This window comes from Stigmatopora argus, chromosome 2 (genome assembly GCF_051989625.1).
Source record: "Stigmatopora argus isolate UIUO_Sarg chromosome 2, RoL_Sarg_1.0, whole genome shotgun sequence".
NCBI classification, from domain to species: domain Eukaryota; kingdom Metazoa; phylum Chordata; class Actinopteri; order Syngnathiformes; family Syngnathidae; genus Stigmatopora; species Stigmatopora argus.
Window position 1 is genome coordinate 16,840,606 of NC_135388.1, and position 21,499 is coordinate 16,862,104.

Genomic DNA, 21,499 nt, shown 5'->3' on the forward strand with positions numbered 1-21,499 from the left:
AATACATCAACTAAACTATTCTGTAAAGTGATATGTAGTATTCTTCTAGATGTATTCAAACACTCACGAATCTACTAAAATATTCTCTTAGTGATCTAAAAAATCCTACATATGCCAATGTTTTCAAAGTGATGTATTTAGAACGTTATTTAAAGAAAAGTGTAAGTCGCTTAACGTCAGTCTGTTGCGCTTATTAAGGCAAGTGTCAAATTTGAGGCATGAGAGCCAAATCTGGCCCATCATATTTTTCTTTGCGGCCCTTGAAAGCAAATTCTGTCTTCACGTTTCTTGCTGAAATATCCACATTGCAGATTCTTATTTTTTTTCAAACGTTGATACATTACAGCATTTTGATGCATTTCATGTGTGTAATAATACGTGTGCGGTCGTTTGGTCGCCGGTCTTTTGGTTGCCATCTTTTGGTCGCCGGTCTTTTGGTCGCGGTCTTTTGGTCGCCCGGACCGCGACAACGGGCGACCAAAACAAGGTAAAACAACGGTCTACGCATCAATAAAAGCCAACAATGGCCATGAGCAGTTTCACTGAGCCGACGTGTGAGTGTATAAGTGTTTGTATGTACATGCGTTGTCCCTTTAAGAAGCTACGTCAGTCAGGGTCTTAACAAGTTCTCCAACAAAAAACAATAAAAGTCCAGGAAATTTGGAGCTTTTCTTTAGCCTAATAATTAATAGGGCATTAAGTATGACTAAATAGTAATTTACAGTTTGTATTTAGGGAATTTGAGCAACGATTTAAATGGTAATTATCAATAACCTTCCAGGCGACCAAACGATCGAGTACCGTAATAATATGGGTTGGCAATCATAATAGCCCAGAGGTTGGCACCCTTGAAAAAGGTGATTTATTGTTTTCAACTTTCAGAACCACAGTTGTTAGGCTCTAAGACAAAAACATATATTTTTATTGTCACCATTCATCAGATACATCAGATTTTCCCAAAAATCACATGCCATCGTGTTTCCTTTCCAGGCGACATGGTGACGTTCGACAACTGGCGCCTGCTACACGGCCGCAAAAGTTACATTAGCCAGCCGGATGGGGCGAGACACCTGGAGGGCGCCTACCTGGACTGGGACGAAGTCATGTCTCGCCTGCGAATACTCCGCAGCTCTGTGACACGCCATTAATCCTGCGATAATCCCTGACCGTTCGATTGAGTGTATAATTGGAGGAGTTCCAGTTTTACTCTCCGTTCTTCTTTGCAACACGCCAATGCAACTATTTATAAACGCTGGTTTTAGTAAACAATTTTGCAAGACCATCTTTCTAAAAAAAAATCAAAGTGAACCACCTCAAGAGTAGATTATATATTCAGTGGTTTATTTGTTTTCATCTGCCAAGACATGTTTTTATTTAGTTTGAAGTGAGGTGCTAAGGGAATTAAATTCTCCAAAGGAAGCGTCGGATGGATACTCATGATATAACCCTTTCATGCACAAATTAGGACTTTTTTCTTCCCCCTTAATTTTTTATTAAAGAGGTTAGGGTCTCCAGCCATACAATGTTTGACATTCAGTGGTAGTATTAGTGTCTCCCACACTTGTTTTGCAATGGGCAAATTTGAATAAAATGAATAAATGTCCCACTTGAAATGGTTTGGAGGTATTGCCAGCAATAGGTGTTTTCAGTGGTGGACCGTCGGGGCCTGCAAGGCCTTCTATGCTGGCCTAAAAAAATATCTGAATCACAGACTGGTGTATTTTGTCCATGAATACTTATTAAATAATTCCAAATTGTCCATCCGCTTCCTTTCATTGCTTTCCCCCTCGTTGTGTTGTAAATGAGTTAATCTCAGGGTGACTTTTGAACAGGCATCCATTGCAGTAAAAGGGTTAAATTGCCAAAGTTGTTTTGCCATATCCCAACAGATGGGTTATGCTTTCATTTAGTTTACTTGTTTTACTACTGGAAATGCTGGTTTTACATTGACATCACAATCAACCATTCTGCATTTTCAGAGAAACTGCAAACTTACCTTCAAATGCTGTCTGTAGACAAAACTTTAACTTTTACCTGAAGCTATTTATTCTTCTGCTCAACAACAGTCACTTTCATGATTTGCTCCGAATCAGTCAGACAAATTAGATGCGATCATGTGCCTTTTTTTAACCCGATTCCAAAGGTTTTAATTAAGATGCAAACTCGCTGTAATTAAAACAACGCCAAGGGCGCCGTTTTTATGCCAGGCGCATATCGCAGAGGGAACTGGGTGAAGAGGTGTTTTAGATGTGTTGGCATTTTTGAAGATGTACACATTCATAAAGGGGAAAAATGTGGGGGTGTCGCACTGCTGGGGATGTTAACACTCCACTTACTGACAATCAAAATGGCTCTTCCATTCCCTTCAAATATGTTACGCTTACTCATTGCCATGATAACCAGGGCATTGGCATTCAGTTTAATTTGTGTGGCAACAAATGACAAAAAGCAGGCAACCTCATTAAATGAGCTGGTGATAACTGCTGTTGATTTACATGTTGTATGATTCTTGTTTTCTGCAAGTTCAATAAAAATTTAAATAAAAAATCACAGGACTCCGTTATGGACATCTTTATTTGCTGTTTAGAGCTGTACATCTTTTATAAATACTCCAATTACTAGAATACTCACACATGGCATTTATTTCCTCACAAGACAGTAGTCAGTCAAAACAGTAACAACAAAGACCTGGTAACGTTCAAAGCTTTGTCCCAGTCTCACAATGACATTTGGATTCAGGGTTATTGTGATGAACGAGGTGAATTTTGTAAAACGTCCTACTTTTGTATTGGTACAGATGATTATGAAAGACATCGTATTGCTGGATGCGGAGGAACTTAAGTTAACACGCTAAGAGCACATACACCGCGTTGGATGAAACTGATTTTTTTTCTTTACGATTTCGAGACGACATATATGAAAGTTGTCCTACCACCAGTCTTTAGTATAGTTCTTTGATAAGTTAATAATGATGAATTCTAATGAATACTGATTAGGTTAGGGCCTCCATACGAGCGAGAGAGCTGATGCAAGTTGTCTTTGAAGGTCACATTCACAACTACGCAGAACGCTTTTCAGTAGCGTGACCAATGTAGCAAACGATCACCAGGTTCACACATGGGAGACAAAGCACGTTCACATCACGCTGACGCCATTGCCACGTCAATCCTAGGACGGGTTTGAAAATAAAAGCTCTCACTGAAATTGTTCATCTGTGATAAGAAACGGCAAACCAGCCATTTGCACATTAAATCAATTCCATGTCTGTGGGTATAACCTTTTAGAAATATACAGCAATATGTATATATTAAATAAATACTATATATATAAATATATATAATATTTATTCCTCAATGTTCTTAACATGCAATTTATCAACAGCAGGGCACAGACAGGAATAGTACAGTGAACTAGAAGAGAACTGAGCAAAGATCGTTGGATTTTTTTTTTTTTAACCGACAGCGTTCACAGAGTGACGGCACAATAAAGAAGCACACCATCGCGGTAAATTTCAAGAAGGAAGGACTGGGTGCACGGGACCTGCATGCACTCGTTTGACCTAAGGAAATTCTGCCCGGAGAGCAGAAGAAGACACAAACGGACGAGGACAAACTTCCGGCGAACGGGTATTTACAAGACTTGACGGAATATTTACTCTCATTGTGTGCTTCCAGGTCACCGAAGGATTGTCTGAGGTGTTGGAACTCGAGTCGAGGCACATGGAAGGCTCAGAGGAGGGCGGGGGGAGGGCTCACTAACTCGGGAGGGGTCGTGGCGATAGAATCTTGGCTTTTCCGTCCGTCTCCTTCCCCTTGACAGCAGCCACGTAGGAGAAAAGGCAGAGGACTGAGTAACAGATCTGATGTGCCTGTGGGAGAAGAGGCAGATGGTGAAAAAAGCTTGTTTCAAAGTGTACGGAACTCATAAAAAAGGGATAATGGCTGAGATTTTGGAATCAGCCCAGTTGGTTTTTCTGGTCCACCAGTCTTTTAATATTTTGTACACTACTTTTTAGTATTTCCTTTAAGAGATGCGAGTATTTCAGTGATTTTAGTGCTTTTTGCGTGAAGAATATTTAAAGGAAAAAACACCTCCATATTAATCTGACAGTGGTCATTACAGTTAAGAGCTCGTCAACAGTTGATCCTTGTGAGTAGTTCAATAAATTAGATTTTTTTTTACACTTAAGACATTTAACTCTTCAGGCAAATGCCTATTTTCGGTCATGTTAAAAACAATATATGTTACAAATTACTGTCGTTAATATGTTTTCATCATTATTGTATTTGTTTTACTCATTCTAAATTGATAAATAGCACAATGTTAAAAGCGAAATACTTCAGTCTCGTGCATGTGTTTTTATGCGCATATAAGCCGTACTCTCAATTCAGTCATCATTTTTTGTCCGACAAAAGCGGCCTCTGTGCGAGTGCATATGGTAAATCACCTCACGATTACCTTTCCTTGAAATATCATCAATATTGGCTATACAAATCTGCTACAAATAACATTTATGTGACTTGCAAATTATCGATTTCTTACCACATTAAATCAGATGGTGAAAAATTGACTTAGTGTCTTATTAGCTACACTCTATTTTAGAAGCATCGTTCAGTAGTTCAGTAGTCACATATTGAGTGAGAGGCCCAGTGGTCAGCGGCATACTTATCAGGACTCACCATGGGGGTCTTGTACTTGTGGATCACCACTTCTTTAGTTTCAGGAACTATGCCGATGCAAGAGACAGAACAGAAATTCAAGGGCGGCAGGAACTTGAGTCAGTTTAGCGTTTGAAAGCTTTGTAGCTGTTGACGAAGTCAAATCTGAACATGGCTTCAAATCGCTTGTGGGCCACACGTGTACCCCACCAGTCAAAAATGGACACAACGTCAGAGGTTTGAAGCCAATCACAGAGTTTCAGAGTGGTGTGCGTGGGTTGTTCAAATAAAATATGAACTTGGAATGCAGTATAATGAGGCTCCAATGATCCACTTTAGACAGTTAAGGACAGAGCGTAGCCCACAAAAACGGGTGAAATAAAAGGTGCTCTTTGAGATAACTGTTTCGATACAAATTGCACCAAAGTGAAGTCGAAAACAACCCCCCTCCCCATAGCCCAATGGGATGAAAGTGATAGGGCGTGACAAAGAAGCAGAGTGGAATATATTCAGCCCCAGTCTGACTTTTCATTAGTAACTGAACCCATAGCAGAGAAGAGGAGGCTGAAAAAAACCAAGGATATGTTAAAACACTTCTTCCAGTGCCATTAGAAATTTAAAAAAAAAAAACTGAAAAAAAGTATAGCAGCTCAGGAAGATTTCCTATCCCAAATGAACCACGGCTGATGGAGGGAGCACAGAGTGGGTACATGGAGGAGTCGAAAGGACAGATAGTGTGTGTAGAATTTGTCTGAATAAAAAAAGGTGACAACACTTTACCTGCTGGAGAATGAAGGTTTTCATAGTGGCAAAGATGAAGGCAACATTACAAAATCAGCACAGAGACACGACAGTAACCCAGCCTGGCGCTGCACTTCAACCTTGAGAAACTAATTGAGTTCCTGCCTGCTTGCTATTCCTAACACTCCACGATAACGGAAACCTATTTAGACTTTTCTTCCCATTAGTTTGTTCGACAATCCTGGAAATAAACCAGTAAGAACAGCCACTCATGTGGTTTAATGAACTACTCTTTGACATGCACACATTCGTAAAACCAGGACATGTATTTTACCTGCTTTCAGTGACTATTTTTTTACACTTGTCTGGGATGAGGGGTAATCATTAAAATAACTCTTATTTAAAAAAAATATAAACAGGTAGTGATGAATGCAAAATAAGGAGCCGTCATGATAAATAATTCACTACAAATACATGCTGGCGTGCTGTCTTCTGGACTGAATTTTTTTTTCCCCCATCTAAACTCAGAAACATCAAATGGGATTTTAAAGGGTATATTAGGTATATTTTTCTTCAGAAGGCATTTTGCCTATAAATTGAGTTCTATAGACTTCATCCTTTTACAAAACCCACATATTTTAAATAAAGTAACTCCGCAATTTAGGTTTTATCAAGCATGAAACAACATTGTTTGCGATTTGATTTGTGAAAAAAAATCCTATTTTTCTCCCCAGTTCAGCTGTGTATTATAAAATGTTGGATTTTGCGGCGTGCCGGCGTGCCCGTGTCTAACGTTCCCGCCCAATCCTTATTATTTTTTTTGCCATGAAACTGAGTTACTGCCGTGCCATGTACAGGCCTACAATCAATAGATGGTGTAATTACCAAATTCCTCGAGGACAAAGACTCCTTTCACTGTATTGCACTTTTTTATGTGACTCAGCTCTATGAAAACCTAAAAAAAACAAAAAACAAAAAAACAACACAAGACAGAACATTATTAACTCAACAGTACTGGATGAAAGTTCCAATTCCATATCAAAAGAATAGTAACCAGATTAAAGCTTGCCTTATTCACTATGAAAGGTAACCAAAAAAATAAACAAATAAAACAAATACTACATGTGGAATGCACGCTTTTAACAGCAACGGAAGGAAGAACAAAATAAAATAAGGCACAATGAAAAGTTTCCATGATACATGGGCAATAGTTAAATCGAGTAGGACTGTTTAAAACTGACAAGTACTTAATGACAGCGTTGAAAGTCACATCAAAGATTAGATGCTTTTCGGTTTCAAAATCAGTTCGAAACAATGTGGCCCATAGATGCATACATGGAATTTTCATATCAAAGAGAAAAAGGACACACAGCTACGAGGTTGAAAGGAAATAATATAAAACAAAAAGGAACCCATAAGATGTTACTGCTAAGAAGCAAACACAGCAGAGGTTGTGTACCTTCCGCTCCTTGCAGGGGGAGAAAGCATGGGAGAGAAATGGTTTGGATTATTATCGGACAGAAGAGCACAAACACTCAACGACACTGTCCCCGCAAGCCTCGTACAGATTTAGTCCTCAATCTAGCCGAGAGCCTACGGACCCTGACCATTAAGGTGATAAAAAGCCCACCGAGCATTTGAAAAACTGCCTTAACCCAAGTTTCCCACCACCCCCGCCTCCCTCCCAGAGCCCTCCATGCCTCCTCCTCCAGCAACAAGGGGCCGGCAGCACACGCTCACACAAGCACAAAAAATTGAGGGGGCACTCCGTGATGGGCGCTTAGTTCCTGCCGCTCGGTACCAATAATCACTCATTACTTACTTCAGAGAAACTTCTCTTGAATCCTAAATAAAGGCAGGTGACTATTTTTGCTAATTAAAAGTCTAAACTTGGAAAGATCACATCACGGTTTGCGGTAATTAATTAAGATTTGGGGTGGCCTCCGTAAACCAAAACTGTTATGTCAATCCTACACGGAGGTCTGTTCTAAATATAATTGTATTATTATTATTCACTGTTAAAGTTTGATTGTAAATGATTTTTTATGAGTAAAATTACAATTTAATAAAATGTCAAAAACTAAATACGTAAGATCACATGATTACAAAATAGAAAGACTATTAGATTTTTACCCCAATAGTATTTAACTCATTGCCAGCCATTGACAAGGATAAACGCCCAATTCATTTAACCTGGCAAGACTGAATGTAAATGCTGATCTTTCAGTATACTACTAATACTAACGCATAGATGTATAAAGAACATAAACACAAAGTACGAATGCAGAACCTAAACCTTAATTATACGTCTACTACTATTGCCGGCTAACTCTAGAGTCATACCTCACTTTACGAAAAGGCCCAACTAATGAATAATCCAAGTTACGAAACGCCTTTACGTAAACTCTCCGTCTATAAATACGAAAGAAAATTCAAGTTACGAAATGTGAAATCTCAAAAATTCCAACAGCTGCTTAACTCCCACGAAACGTAAATACACTTGAAGCATTCTGTATTTTATTTTGAAATTGGCCAGATAGAGTTGCTCTCCCATCTCCAGACACCCTGCTGGGTACTCGGACGATTCGCCGAAAGACGTTTCGCCGACGGACAGTTCGCCGAACGGACGTTTCGCCGAAACGGGATTCGCGCGCTCGCCCCGCCCCCGGATCGTGTGTGTACATGTTTTTCAACCTCGGCCCGCGGGCCATATACGGCCCGTTACAGATAACATTCATTTAGGAATAACAAGGGCATGTACTGCCCCCCGCTGGACATATTTCTAAACACAAGTACGTACTACAATGTGCTGCCAATTTTTCATATTTTTTTATTTTATCCTTGCGTTTAAAGTAGTAGCCATTTGGAGATCACGCAGAACAGTATGTGACAGAAGAAATAGAGAAAATAAAGTAGTAGTAACAGTAAGTACTACTGTAATGAAATTGTAAATCCAGAAATCCTACTCCAGAAAACTTACACCAGCATAGAAAACATTGAGATTAATCTTTGAATTAAGGTTCTCAGCAAATCATTTTGAATATATATTTCCTAAAATAATGGGAAATTATTTAAATATAAGTCTTTCGGCGAATCATCCGGTCACGCCCTGCTGGCTTCCCATCTGCTATGAGAGATCAATGAGGATTTTTGTGAGGATGGACAGAGTTACTGTTGTTTTCTTAGTTTTTCTAGTATGCTCAACATAACTTTATTCTCCAAAAGTGATTCCCGGTTCCAGCGGTCTATATGTTATCACTAGAAGTAAAACAGGAGATGATAAAAAATATGAAAGTGCGATGCGGTTGAGTGATATCGCAAAGGAATATGGCCGATACTAGTTTACCAATTTCAGTGGTATAAAATTGGCTGTTTACGTGCGTGTACGCATGTTTTCGTTCAGGTGTCAAATGTTTGGCTCCTCCTCACCATTGCGTATCTTGACCATAGTTGGCCAACCCCAAAGGTAAATTAGTGCATGTCTTAAATATTTTAATGGTTCAATATTTGTTTTATTTATTTATTTTTTACCATTTGTTATTTCTGACAACATTGGAATTTTTATTAGAGGTATAGGCGGTAGTATTGGGGCCTTAAACGGATCGGGCCTTTTACAGGTAAAATGTAACATTACTTACAAAAAAAACGCTACAAAACCATTTCTGGAACTAATTGATTTCGTTAGGAGAGGTATGACTTTATTTAGTCCATCTGCGCATTTAAAAATAATTTGCTCCGGACATAAGTGTATATCAACACCAATTAGATCAATGTTATTAGTGTCCATGAAAACATTGCATCGGATCATAGTATAAATCCACGGTATTCCCCAACGAAAGGGTGCAAGGCTAATGACAATTGGCCGTTTTCAACCAGCATTTGTCGGACTTTATATGGTCTTTCCAATGCTTGATGCAGTTACTGAATGACAGTTTAAGAATATCTGTTGGTGTTTTAAAAGATTTAAATAGAACGAATAGCTACAACAAATTTGCTTTTATTATTATTATGAATTATCGCAAGTTTATTAGACTGATGGAAGATATGTAATATTCTTCAAACCAAATTATACAAGTGGAGGAAAAAAAAAGAAAGAATAAATTTTAAATAGATGTTCCTTTGGCCAAAATAACAGCTTGTAGATGTTTACTACGACTTTCTGGATCCTGCTCATCCAAAGCTTCAATTATTTCTAAGTAAAAAAAATTATGGAAATTGTCAAGGGCGCTCAGACATTTCCAAACCGTGGAATCATAGGAAGTTCAATCGAAAAGCGGCTCATTAACACAAGCTACGGTAAATATAGGCCTTGGTTGTCAAAGTGTCTGTTGGTCCACATCATGTAAAATGAAAGAGCAAAAGAGCATCCTGTAATGTGCCGCCCATGTGTTCTAACTCACTATCTGTGCAGATATGAAGACAACACATGACAATGTTTGCAGTTCCAAACTTAAAATGCCCAGGTTGCTATTGAATAGCCAATTATTAATGAAAAGTCTTGTCTGTTCAAGGTCATCAGTCTTACCACTGATGCACAACACACACATCAGCATTTCATTTCCTCCCACAATATTATGATATGAAAAGAAACACGTGGAGAGATGCTTAAATATACTTCATATTAATTGGCAAATGGAGGCATGCAGGCAACCACACAAGAACAAAACAAAAGTGGCTAAATCGAAACTGCAAAAGAGACAAGCTAAGAAAACTATCAAGTGTGAGAATAGGCCAATCAACATTTGACCTGACACAACTATTTTTGAACTTGGGGAGCTAAAGTGGATAACACTAGAGGAAGACAGTCACAAAGTGAAAGGAAATGCAAAGTGGAGAGACGGGCAGAAAGGCAAATAGAGTAAGATGGGATGAAAACTCGATTTCCATGAATGAGTTTAGTTTTCATGCCCTTGAGTGTATATTGTATGAAACCCCTTTCTGCGCTGATCCATGCTACTTACCTGACTGTGCATGAACTTCAGATTGATTCCTTCCAAGGTGACCTGAAGCAATCCTCCCTCACCAGTTTTCATATCTTGGACAGGAAACTCTCCACCAAGCTCTGGACCTAACGAAACCATTTTGAGTTTAGAGCCATTTAGGACAGAAAATGAATAGCCAAGTTGCAAGTTTACAACAACATTGACTTCAATTAACATGTACAATGTATAATTCTACATTACTGACAGAACACAGTCTTTGAGAGCATGAAAAATAATTATGAACTAGTTTGCAGAGCAACAAAGGACACACTCGGTTACCCCAATACTCAACACTTTTAATTGGATTGTTTTATATCATGTGTAGTGGACTGAAAATGATTTCTATATAAAGTTTTGACTGTATTGGCAAAGGTTTCCTCACAGTTTAGTAATAGCCGACAAAATGTAACCCTTTCTAAGTTGACTCATGGGGCCAGCCAATATAAAAACACATCCCCACCTGGTTTGGAGCTCTGCTGTCTGGCTGCAGCTCTTTCCATACTATCTTTTACACAGTAGTAGAGTTCACGACACTAAAATGCAGAGGGAACGTCGTTAAAAAATAAATAGATCCACTTCCTGGAAAAACTGTGTCGGTTGAATTCAAACCTTTTTGGTATAGAATTTATTAAGTTGTGTCTCTTGGCCGTTCCGTCTCCAGAGACATAGAACCTTGGTCTTGGGGCAGTAAGTCATGTTGATGAGCTTCTCGTACCACCAACGCTCGTAAACTGTGCCAATGTTACTGCGAAGGACTATGCAGTCATCACATACCTAATAAATAATCAGTGATATATTAAAGCTCTGCAACAATAAGTCCAAAAATCTGTTTAGAATACAAATTTAGATATTAAAGACAATGCAAACCTCCATAAAAAAAATGTCTCCATTAGTATCAGTACCAGCATGTACAACAAAGGTTTGCTTCTTGATATGACGGCTTCCGCAGGGCCTGATATGCAACTCGCGGCCATTCTAAGAGAAGAAAAGTATAAAAGAAGTAAAGGAAAGATGCATACATAACTGCTGGAATAGCCACCTTAAAAAATACTGACCATTTGGGTCAATTTGTCCAGCAACTCATTGATCTCTTGGCTGTAAGAAAGGCCAATGTGGGACTTGCCCATCAAGCGCCTCACTTTCTTTCTGAGGTCAGTTTTTTCCACCTAAAAACATTTACAGGAATAATCATTTAATGAATAAAGTAACTAATGTACATTTCATTTGAATTCATGAGAATATGTTGTACTTTTAGCATGAGCATGTAGGCAATCATATTGTGCAGCAGTGTAGCCAGGAGTTTGTCCTCGTCGTCCTCCAGACGCTTGCGGTCATGTTCTCCCAATGACAAGTACCTATTGGAAAGCAGACAAGAAATACAGTCAGGAGCGTATAACTTGAATAGTGGGACAGAAATAGCTTCAAGGAGCAAACTAGGGCCTCTTCAAATCAAAGGCTGAACTGTTTTTATTCAAGGTTCTTGTGGTATTCGGCAATTCGGTATTCCCCGATTCAACCAGGAGGAGCTTTGCTAAATAGATTCTAATCAGTAAATTCATGTTTCAAACCTTTCGATCATCTCTTGTGGTCCCTGATCCAATCCCATGCCCTCACGCTCTAAGCTGACAGCATCCAAATAGGCGTCCTCCCAAAACTGCACCTGGTCCCACAGTGTGGAGCGTTCCTTACCTGTAAGCATCATAACGTTCAACGTCCACAAGGCATGACACGGCAGAGTAGATTGTTTTGTTGAGTTAGTTCTATTAGCTGTTATTAACTCATTTGCAAGTGACAAATCCAAAACTGCTCTCAACTTTTTACTATGAGGTCAAGATTTTGAACTCTAGATCACATTTTTTTAAATTACGAAAGAAATATTGTACTTAAAATTCAGAACCTGAACCGCTTATCCTCTCAAGGGTCACAGGGGGTGCTGTAGCCTATCCCAGCTAACTTCAAATTGTTGTCCAGCCACCTGCAGGGCACCAGGTGATTGACAACTATTCACACTCACATTCATACTTAGAGCAATTTAGACTGGTCAACCAGCCTACCCTGCATGTTTTTGGGATGTGGGAGCAAACTGGTGTACCCAAAGAAAACCCACACAATCTCAGGGAGAACAGGCAAACTTCGCACAGTAAGAACTGATCTGGGATCAAACCCTCGACCCCAGAACTGTGATGGCGACGCACTAACCACTTGGCCGCTGTACTTAACATTTGTGATTGTTTTTCAAAAAGATATTAACTTGCGGCTGAATGGTTAGTGCGTCGGCCCCAAAGTCCAAGGTTCAAATCCAGGTCGGTCCACCTGTGTGGAGTTTGCATGTTCTCCGCCGGCCTGCGTGGGTTTTCTCTGGGTACTCCGGTTTCCTCCCACATTCCAAAGACATGCATGGTAGGCTGATTGGGCAGTCTAGGTATGAGTGTGAGTGTGAATGGTTGTCTGCCTCCTTGTGGCCTGCAATTGGCTGGCCACCAATTCTGGATGTCCCGCGCCTCTGGCCCGAAGTCAGCTGGGATAGGCTCCAGGCCTCCCCGCGACCCTAGTGAGGATAAAGCGGTTCAGAAAATTAGATGAAAATAATTTATTGAAGGAAAGGAAATTTAAAAAAAAAGACATGTCTGCAATGTACATTTAAAATTTGCATATTAACAGGGTAAGGCTGCTGTAATTATAATTGTGAGGTAGTTGTACATAGTATAGAGATTAGAGTGAACAACAACTTTATCGATCTTAGAGGAATCATTAATAAATTACCCCTTAACGTTTGCTTGACTTGTTTTTTTTATATCAGAACTCACGAAACAAACATGCATGAAAATAACAATAGGCGCCTGTTAACATAACAGTTAGTTAACACAATAGCGTAAGAAAACAACATAGCCTCTCGGTGGTTAGAAAGAAAAAAAGTTGCACTTCAGTATTAGTTGCAGGCCCAGCCAAACTATGAAAAAAGTGTGGCTTATAGTCCACAAAATATGGTACTTGCATAAGGTAATTAAAAAAAGGATTCATTCATTTTTTTTGGTTTATAATCATTCTTTTTCGCATTAGTCATGGAAATTTTGAAGAGATCAGCAGAAGAAAGCAAATGTATGGATTCGTAAATGCCGTAATACAGAGATACATTACAAGAGCCAAAATATATAGTCATCATACTTTCCAATCCAAATCGCTGTTTAAAAACAGCATACGGCTTGAATTTACGGATAATTGATTGAGTGGAGAAACCCAAAGCGCAGTATGTATTAAATTAAGCACTAGGCTTAGTGAACATTTGCACACCACACAAAAGGAAAAAAGGGCCACAGCAATAGATTAGCCCTACTTAGCGAAAAGGTTTCCATGGCAGCATCCTCTAGTTGATCCCAAACGGAGCTCTTATCGCGTCCTACAAGATTTTTCCAGGAGGGAAAAACAAGCAGGAGGGAAGAAAAGCAGGGGGGTTAAGCCATAATTGAGAAACGTTAATGGCCATGAAACAAAAACAAAAAAGGAGTAGACCAAGCACCAAAAACACAAACAACACAAAGACAATCAGGCTGTCTGGCGAGATTCCAACCTAAACTGAACATACCCAGCAGGCCTTCACAAAGATAGATCCTCATACTCATGTCCTCCATTGGCTGAGCAGGCACCCCTTTTGCCGATGGTTGTTCTTTTGCACCAGTTTTTAACGTGTGAGTCTTTCCCTGGTAAAAACCACACCAAGGATACAAATGTGTTACAATCAAAATACAGTGGTACCTCGTCATACGACCGTTCGTCATACGGAATGCTCGTCTTACGGGGGAAATTTCGATCGAATAATTCGCCCGTGATGCGGTCAAAGTTTCGTGATGCGACCAAGCCAGGTTGCCATGGCATTTTTTTTGGCATATCTTTCGTGTATAACAATATTTACGAGCACCGGATGAGCTATTCAGACCAGGAAACGCACAACGCGCATGCGCGGTGAAAAGAGGGCTTTCTGGGTAATGAAGTATACTCGTGCTCGCAAAAGTATCCCCGGTAGCAACTCTATCATAGGCGCCGTTCGATGGGACGCGAACACAGATGCTACAAGCTAAAAGGAGCCGCTAGCCAGCGCCCCTGTAGCTCCCATGAGAAATCCGACTCGGATCGCTGCCGCCTGTGCGACGAGGAAACAGAGTCGTCTGAACACTTATGGCTCCGCTGTCCGGCCTTAATGACCGAACGCTACCATCGCGGCTTGGGCAACTCCCTGGATGAACTTATCCGTGTTCCAGTGGCAGCCCTAGCGCTGCTGAGGGTAATCCTCAGGCGCCTGAGGTGAAAAAGAAGAAGAAGAAGAAGAAGAAGAAGAAGAAGAAGAAGATGAGCAGCGGGGCGATCGCTGATAAGACTGCTTGCTGCTCGTTGGCAAGTGGTCGTGCGTTCTCCGATTGTGAGGACATTTGTGTGCATCATTTTCGGAATATTTTGAAGGGAATAGTACGACAGCAAACAGCCCATCGATAGCGAACGTGAGGGTGGAGTGTTTGTTCTGTTTACGAGTGCGTTGTGTGGAGGAAAAAAAAAAACGAAGCCCCTCTCCCCTCGGCGAAATCCGGCCAATTTTAGTTAGATTAAACACTTTATTTCTATTAAACCACTCGTTATTTATTACTTTGTCAATATATGGCGAATTATAAGAAACAAAACATTTTTTTTCAATCCAATATCCTGTTTCTGGTGTTTTTTTCAGAGAGTTGGAACGAATTAAATTGTTTCCCATTCATTTCAATGGGAAACTTTACCTCGAGTTACGAGTAACTTGTCATACGAGCTCAGTCCCGGAACGGATTAAGCTCGTATCTCGAGGTACCACTGTACCGTATTTTTGCACTATTACGAGTGTTAATATATTGTGATTGCACTTACGTTAATGAACCGTAACAGCATCAGAATGTTTTTTTATGTGTTTACTGAATGGAGGAAAAGTTTCCCTCCACTATGTGATATAAATGTTGCACTTACATGTTATACCTTGCTGTTGTTAAAAGATAAACCATGTCACGAAAACACTAATATTTTACCTCAGAGAAAATAATACCAGTTGTTTATTCATTTTGGAAGTGAATGGAGTTGTCAGAGAGCTGATTTGCAATCTATTAATAAAGCTTGACTGACCTATCTGACTGTTTTGTTGACATTCCCTTTAGCACAGCACCGTCTAATGGATGCATATTAACCTAACTCCAGCCTCTACTGTAGCGCCTTATAATGCGGTGCGCCTTATATATGGAAAAGTTTTAAAATGTGTAATTCATTGAAGGTGCGCATCAGTGTGGAAAATACGGTAATATAAAATATTTTTTTATCTGACATGTTTTGGCATGAGATGCCCGTGATACAAGAATTTCGAGCATTTCAGAATGTATCCACTTGGTAGGTCATATATATTATTCAGATTAGGATGTTTTATAGAAATATAACCATGAGTTTTGAAGAATAATTTCTGAACTTACAAAGACTGAGCTGGTAGCAGGGTTTGTTTCAATCTCACTGTCCGAGAGGGTCCCTCTGGATTGGGCTGAATGAAAAGCACTTCTCCCACCCATGCCATCTCCCACCGCGCTGCTCAGGTCACTGTCAGCACCCAGAGTCTCTCCAGAGCTATTGCTTATCTTAAGAGGGAAATAAAACAATATTATTAAAATCCTGTACTTGACAGATTTTCACCTTGTAATTGACAAATTTAGCTTCCTTGCCTATTTGAATGGCCATATTATGTCACCATATTTTTAAAAAATTGAGATTTATTATTGTCAAATACGATAACTCTCAACACTGATGTCAAATTGGGTCAATATGACCTATATGAGCAGGTCCTGCCCTACCACTGTGCTCGCTTCGGAGTCTTGGCTGGTACTTCTTGTTAAAATGGGAGGTTCAGAACTTGTTACAGATTCTGTGTCACTTTTCTGAAACGATAAGAGAACAAAATATTAAAAAGACAAAACCTCTTCACTTTTTACATCTGCACAATGCCGCTATCAGTCTCTAACACACCAGCTTTATTTAACCATTTAAGCCAGTGGTCCCCAAACTATTCCACAAAGGGTCGCAGTGGGTGCAGGTTTTCGTTCCAACCTGTAAGAGGAAACCTTTCCACCAATCTGGTATCGTAGAAATGCAATCAGTGGATTGCAGTCAGGTGCTTCTTTTTTTCAGCAGAAACCTCATTGGTTAAACTGTATATGTTGGAACAAAAACCTGCACCCACAATGGCTCTCGAGGACCGGTTTGGAGACCTCTGATTTAAGCTATCAGAGATTCTCATATTTACTTCAGTTTATGCCATCCACAAAGGGCCACGATCTGTGCAGGTTTTTGTTCCAACGGCTCCAGCACAGTTTAACAAATGAAGTTACTTCTGAATGGCAGTCAACTGATTACTTATTTATAATTGGTGTTTAAAAACACATGATAGGAGAAAATGTATCCTCTTCATCAGTTGGAAGATAAACCAGCATCCATTACAGCCCTTGAGGATCAGTTTGGACACCTATAAGCACATCATGCACTTACCTGAGACCCCGAGGTGACACTGAGACCACTATCGGCACTTATTTGAGATTTCTTCTCCTCTGCGTCAGTCACCTGGGAGCGCTTTGTGCCTTCAGCCCCTGAGGACAAATACAACTATCAAAAAACAATCAATAATTTGTTAACTCTTACCTTGCTGCCAGTCTTCCAATTCAAAAACACCACAGTGCAAAAAAACAACTGAAATAAGCAGTTTTCAATTTACATCTGCAATATTTTGGCAGATAGTGCATGAATCCATCTAATCAGAATACTATAAATGTGATCATTATACCTCGTATGAAAACTTCCATTTCACATTACTGCTCTGTTTTATCTACAATCACCAAAGACATGAATGTCATGGAAAGATTGGGATTTCAATGATATTTTAAACACAAAAAAAATGTACAGCATAGTTTATTACTTGGTAGATGTACAACATGTAGCGCACGAATGTGGATATTTAATTTTACTTCATGTTCTAAGTTGTTACTTCTACAACGCAGATGGTTAGAGAGTTTGAACAAAATAGTGTGAAACAAACTATTTCCAATTAACATTTTTTTAGACTTAGAATACTTATTTCTCCATGAATAAATTCTGTGTATGCTTAAGAACCTTGAACCTGATTTTTTGGGACCATAAGTATATTATGCAGATTTACTAAAGTGCTCAGGACACACATTGATCAAACTTATAAATAAAACAAATAATATTAAAAGTTGACACAATCTCCTTATAATCAGGCGTTCTTTTTGAACAAAAATAAATTAGCCATTGATGGTACACCTTAGTCTGAAAATAACCATGAATTTACATAGTTATTACTGAGTTTAAAGAAAGCTGAAAAAACGGATAAATACACAATATCATTGAAATCCTAAATTGACCAACTGTGAATTCATGTGAATGATGACTGTAAGTAAACCGAGAATGATTGGTCCAAACAATGTAAATTAGGAGACTTCAGGCCAACCAGACAGTTAAGCAAGAAGGGGGCAAGCCCAAAGTGCAGTAAAACTGTGAAAAAAAACAATCACAAATGAAAACAAAACTGCCAGAGCAGGTAGCAGTGTAACACTCCATCACAGACCGCAACAATAAACTCTTGTCAGTGCTGCCGATGTGGCTCAAAAACACACAGACACAGGCAGTTAGGCATGCCGACAAACTGAGAGAAAAACAAGCGTCACTGGCCTAATTCTATCACCCTTGGTGGATTATGACACATTTAGTTATTTTTAAAAGATGAAACATTTACAAACACTTTCAATAATATTTTCAAAATTAAAAATATAAAAAAACAAGACACTAGAAAGAATAGAGAAGAAAAGGGCAGCATCTGGAAATTTATGCTAATTATTATGCAAGATATTGTATTAAGAACATCTTATAAATTAGCCTAACCCTAAAACTTTAGTATAGAATTGAATTTAACATGTTTTTAGAATTGCATATAAACACTAATACCATCTGACTTTTGAGTTGATATCAAACATCACACTGGTGCCTATGCATTATTTTTAGTCTATAATGAGGAAAATACATGGTAGTTTACTATGAAAAGACAGAGAGGGGTAGAATAAGAGTCAACAACTTAAGACTCTAATCCTTTTGTTTTTTGGGGGATGTGTGAAGTTTCTTACTCTGTGGTTTTTCCATAGATTTTTGCTTATCCTGGTGCTTGCTCCACAATTCTACCCAAGATGCAATGCAAGCAAGGAGAGAAAGACAGATAGTCAGAGCAGATTGGAAAAGTATGTATGGTTGATGAGCAATGAAATCAAAATAAAGTTCAACATAAACTTAAAAAAAATGTCATTACTACTGAATGGCATCAGTTGAATGTTTTGTTATGTCTGAAACAATCATGGCCGTTCGAGTTACGTCCCATCTGTGAAATAGCTACGATGGTAACATTACAACACACTCAAAGCATCTGGGGAGCCACACCAACGTCAGGATTGACTCAGACTCAGAGCAGAGAACACCCTTCGTGAATTGAACTGGTTTGGCTCTCCAGTGAAACATTAGAGTGGGGCATCTAACTGGAGGAGAGCATGGAATGTGGTTGATGGGCAGACGAATCACCGGGTGAAATGGTAGCAGTTGCAAAAGCTGGGATGCACATTTCACAGCATTCTGTAGAATTGAGGGTGCAACTTCTAAGAGGAAGAGAAGGGTTGCAAGGTTGAAAGGTGCGTCACGTAGCTTGACTTAAGTGTCCCTGGCATACAGACCCAGAAAAAATGATCACACAGATCTAATTCAAATCAATTACTGTACTTGGTGCTTTGGCCATTATAAAACTAGTATTTCTATTTGGTTCTTAACTGGGACTGTTTCCTGGGAGTTATGTTTCCACAATCCATGCCGAGAGCAAAAGGAACTGCCGTTTTCTACATGTTGGAAGAACCTGCAGTAACGGCACAAGAAAGCAGTCATTTTTCTAGTGATGCTTATCTGGTTTACCTTGGCCGCTACTGCAGATTTGGGTTTAAAGAGGAAGAAAAGAAAAAAAACATGCATTCAAAGTGCTGAGTGGCTGACGACATCTGCCCTAAGGGGCGAAGGAGCACAAATGTTTAAAAAGGCAGGACAAATGCAAACCGAGCAGGGACATGGGGCTAAACAATATTCCAAACATTTTCATCTTTTAATATATAAAAGCTTTTCCTGTTAAGGTTCGTTTTTCTGCATCTTGACAAAAAAAAAAGCACAATGCCTGAGGTCCAACCAAATTCTAAAAGCCAATTCAGCATTATTGTATGGAATATTGTAACCCCTGCTTTGTCATTGAAAGGTATTTTCTTGGGAATGGTTGGAGAAAGGATAGAAAGTATTTCTGGAGTTGATGAACTTTGTAGGGATTCTCAAAGTGCACATGCAACCAGCTGGAATGGTGTACACACCAATCGAGGCAATAAAGTTCTCTTCATTCAGGCTCCGAGTGTCAAAATGCCGGGTTCCTCTGCCCGTTGTGTGATGTGGCAGCTGCAGGTGAGGAATGGTCAGAAGACCCTGTGGTCTGGCTGTCTCCATACGACCAGTTGGACTCTCTTTACTCCCCGGGCTTCCAGCACTATCTGTAGGGCTTCGCTTGCGCTTTTCAGGGTCTGACAAGTTATCAAAATTAAAAGGGCCTCACATCAAGTTCACCAATGTTAGAGGAACATTGAGCACTTTAGTTAAATGAAAGTGAATTTAGTACAAATGCAAGAAAAAGATGTGATCAATGTTATCAGAACAAGCCCATGCTTCCTCGCAAAAATGCTTCTATGTATAACTTAGTATTTCATATTTTTAAAGACAGATCAAAAACGATTCTCTGTAAATCTTACCTTTGGTTTGATAATGAGTGCGGGCTATCTCCAATAAGGTGAACACACTGGCCATTCCCCCAAGTCCTGCATTAGTATAGGAATGCTCCAAACTGGATACTGTACACTTCAATATGTCCAGCATGCCCTTATACACCTTCCTGCTGACCTCCTTAAAAATTACAAGTACGTGAGAATGAATTTATTTTTAAGAAATTTCCGAAATTGTTTATCTTGAATTAAACTGGTGATAAGTGGACATGTTATTGCAGTGTCAGTCAGATGTGTTGGTTTCTAGAGTCAGTTAAAAAAAAGTGCAGAGTGAAAAAACAAATCATTAACAAGATATTCTGTAAGAATAAATTATAAAGTCCGAAAAACAAAGAAAATATTACTTTTTTGTCGAAACACAGCAACATATGTGACAAAAGTGTTCAAGAAAAAGTATAATGTACACTGTAAGTATATTGCAGTACAATGAAAACAATTATCTTACCACATCTCGTATAATTTCCTGTCTGGAATCCTCCTCTGAATGGCTGGCTCTGTTGAGTTTACTCAGGACAAAAATGCGAAGCTGCTCATTCTCCAGCAGGCGGCGCACTTTTTTCATGTTGAGCCAACCAACACCTTGTCCATCCAGGACACTCTGGACAACCTCCTTTAAAAACTGCTGGTTTTCACTGCATCAATAAAAACAGACAGAGGTAGTTACAGATACCTTTAGGCCATATTGCAAAAGTGGATTTAACACTTCATATGTTAAAGGCACTGAAAACGATACCTCGTGTTATTGATACGACCCTGTGGAGAGGGTGGTTCTCTCTTCACAGTTGGGCTGTGCTTGATTACAGAAGACTTCTGGTCCACAAGTGCCCGAGGTGCACGTGCACCTATTAAGGTAAGCGACACTTATGAAACACCAAAGATTTGTTTTAACTTTCATTTTGGGGGGGGTTGTGTGTCTTTGTGTGTGAGGGGGCACGGGATTGATTCACAAACACGTTGCACACAAGGCAAATTTCAGAAAAAGTGGGTAGACACACACATGTGAGGTTTATATTTCCCACCCTTTTAACTCTGTTTTAAGATGAATAACTGTAGTAATATTATGCTTGTTAGGTGTTGAACGTGTTTACTCAAGCTGACAAAGTTGAATCTAAAACCTACACGCAAGAACCAACAGAAACAAAATAGAAAAAACATGCACAAAAACACCCCAGGAACCAATCACACCCACATATAGAAGAGCAGTGTT

At 39.4% G+C, this 21,499-nt stretch overlaps 2 protein-coding genes across 33 annotated transcripts in view; one reads left to right on the forward strand and one right to left on the reverse strand.

Moving 5' to 3' along the window:
- Positions 1-2,565, forward strand: part of bbox1 (butyrobetaine (gamma), 2-oxoglutarate dioxygenase (gamma-butyrobetaine hydroxylase) 1) — a 37,137-nt gene extending 34,572 nt beyond the window's left edge. For both annotated transcript variants that reach the window (XM_077591231.1, XM_077591225.1), the window contains one exon: positions 991-2,565. In XM_077591231.1, the coding sequence (XP_077447357.1) occupies positions 991-1,148 (158 nt within the window). In that variant the 3' untranslated portion in view covers positions 1,149-2,565. The remainder of the gene's footprint in view (positions 1-990) is intronic.
- Positions 2,557-21,499, reverse strand: part of madd (MAP-kinase activating death domain) — a 38,764-nt gene continuing 19,821 nt past the window's right edge. For 9 of the 31 annotated variants that reach the window (XM_077590974.1, XM_077591028.1, XM_077590964.1 and 6 more), the window contains 20 exons: positions 21,026-21,134; positions 20,738-20,924; positions 20,263-20,413; positions 19,834-20,037; positions 18,568-18,618; positions 16,922-17,019; positions 16,231-16,314; positions 15,859-16,017; positions 13,965-14,079; positions 13,716-13,778; positions 11,950-12,070; positions 11,631-11,736; positions 11,437-11,547; positions 11,249-11,356; positions 10,991-11,155; positions 10,842-10,914; positions 10,361-10,467; positions 6,285-6,354; positions 4,680-4,726; positions 2,557-3,868 (listed from right to left, as the gene is read on the reverse strand). In XM_077590974.1, coding sequence (XP_077447100.1) covers positions 3,755-3,868; positions 4,680-4,726; positions 6,285-6,354; positions 10,361-10,467; positions 10,842-10,914; positions 10,991-11,155; positions 11,249-11,356; positions 11,437-11,547; positions 11,631-11,736; positions 11,950-12,070; positions 13,716-13,778; positions 13,965-14,079; positions 15,859-16,017; positions 16,231-16,314; positions 16,922-17,019; positions 18,568-18,618; positions 19,834-20,037; positions 20,263-20,413; positions 20,738-20,924; positions 21,026-21,134 — 2,243 coding nt within the window. In that variant the 3' untranslated portion in view covers positions 2,557-3,754. The remainder of the gene's footprint in view (positions 3,869-4,679; positions 4,727-6,284; positions 6,355-10,360; positions 10,468-10,841; positions 10,915-10,990; positions 11,156-11,248; positions 11,357-11,436; positions 11,548-11,630; positions 11,737-11,949; positions 12,071-13,715; positions 13,779-13,964; positions 14,080-15,858; positions 16,018-16,230; positions 16,315-16,921; positions 17,020-18,567; positions 18,619-19,833; positions 20,038-20,262; positions 20,414-20,737; positions 20,925-21,025; positions 21,135-21,499) is intronic. The other 22 variants (XM_077591145.1, XM_077591097.1, XM_077591081.1 and 19 more) reach the window with 8 other exon arrangements.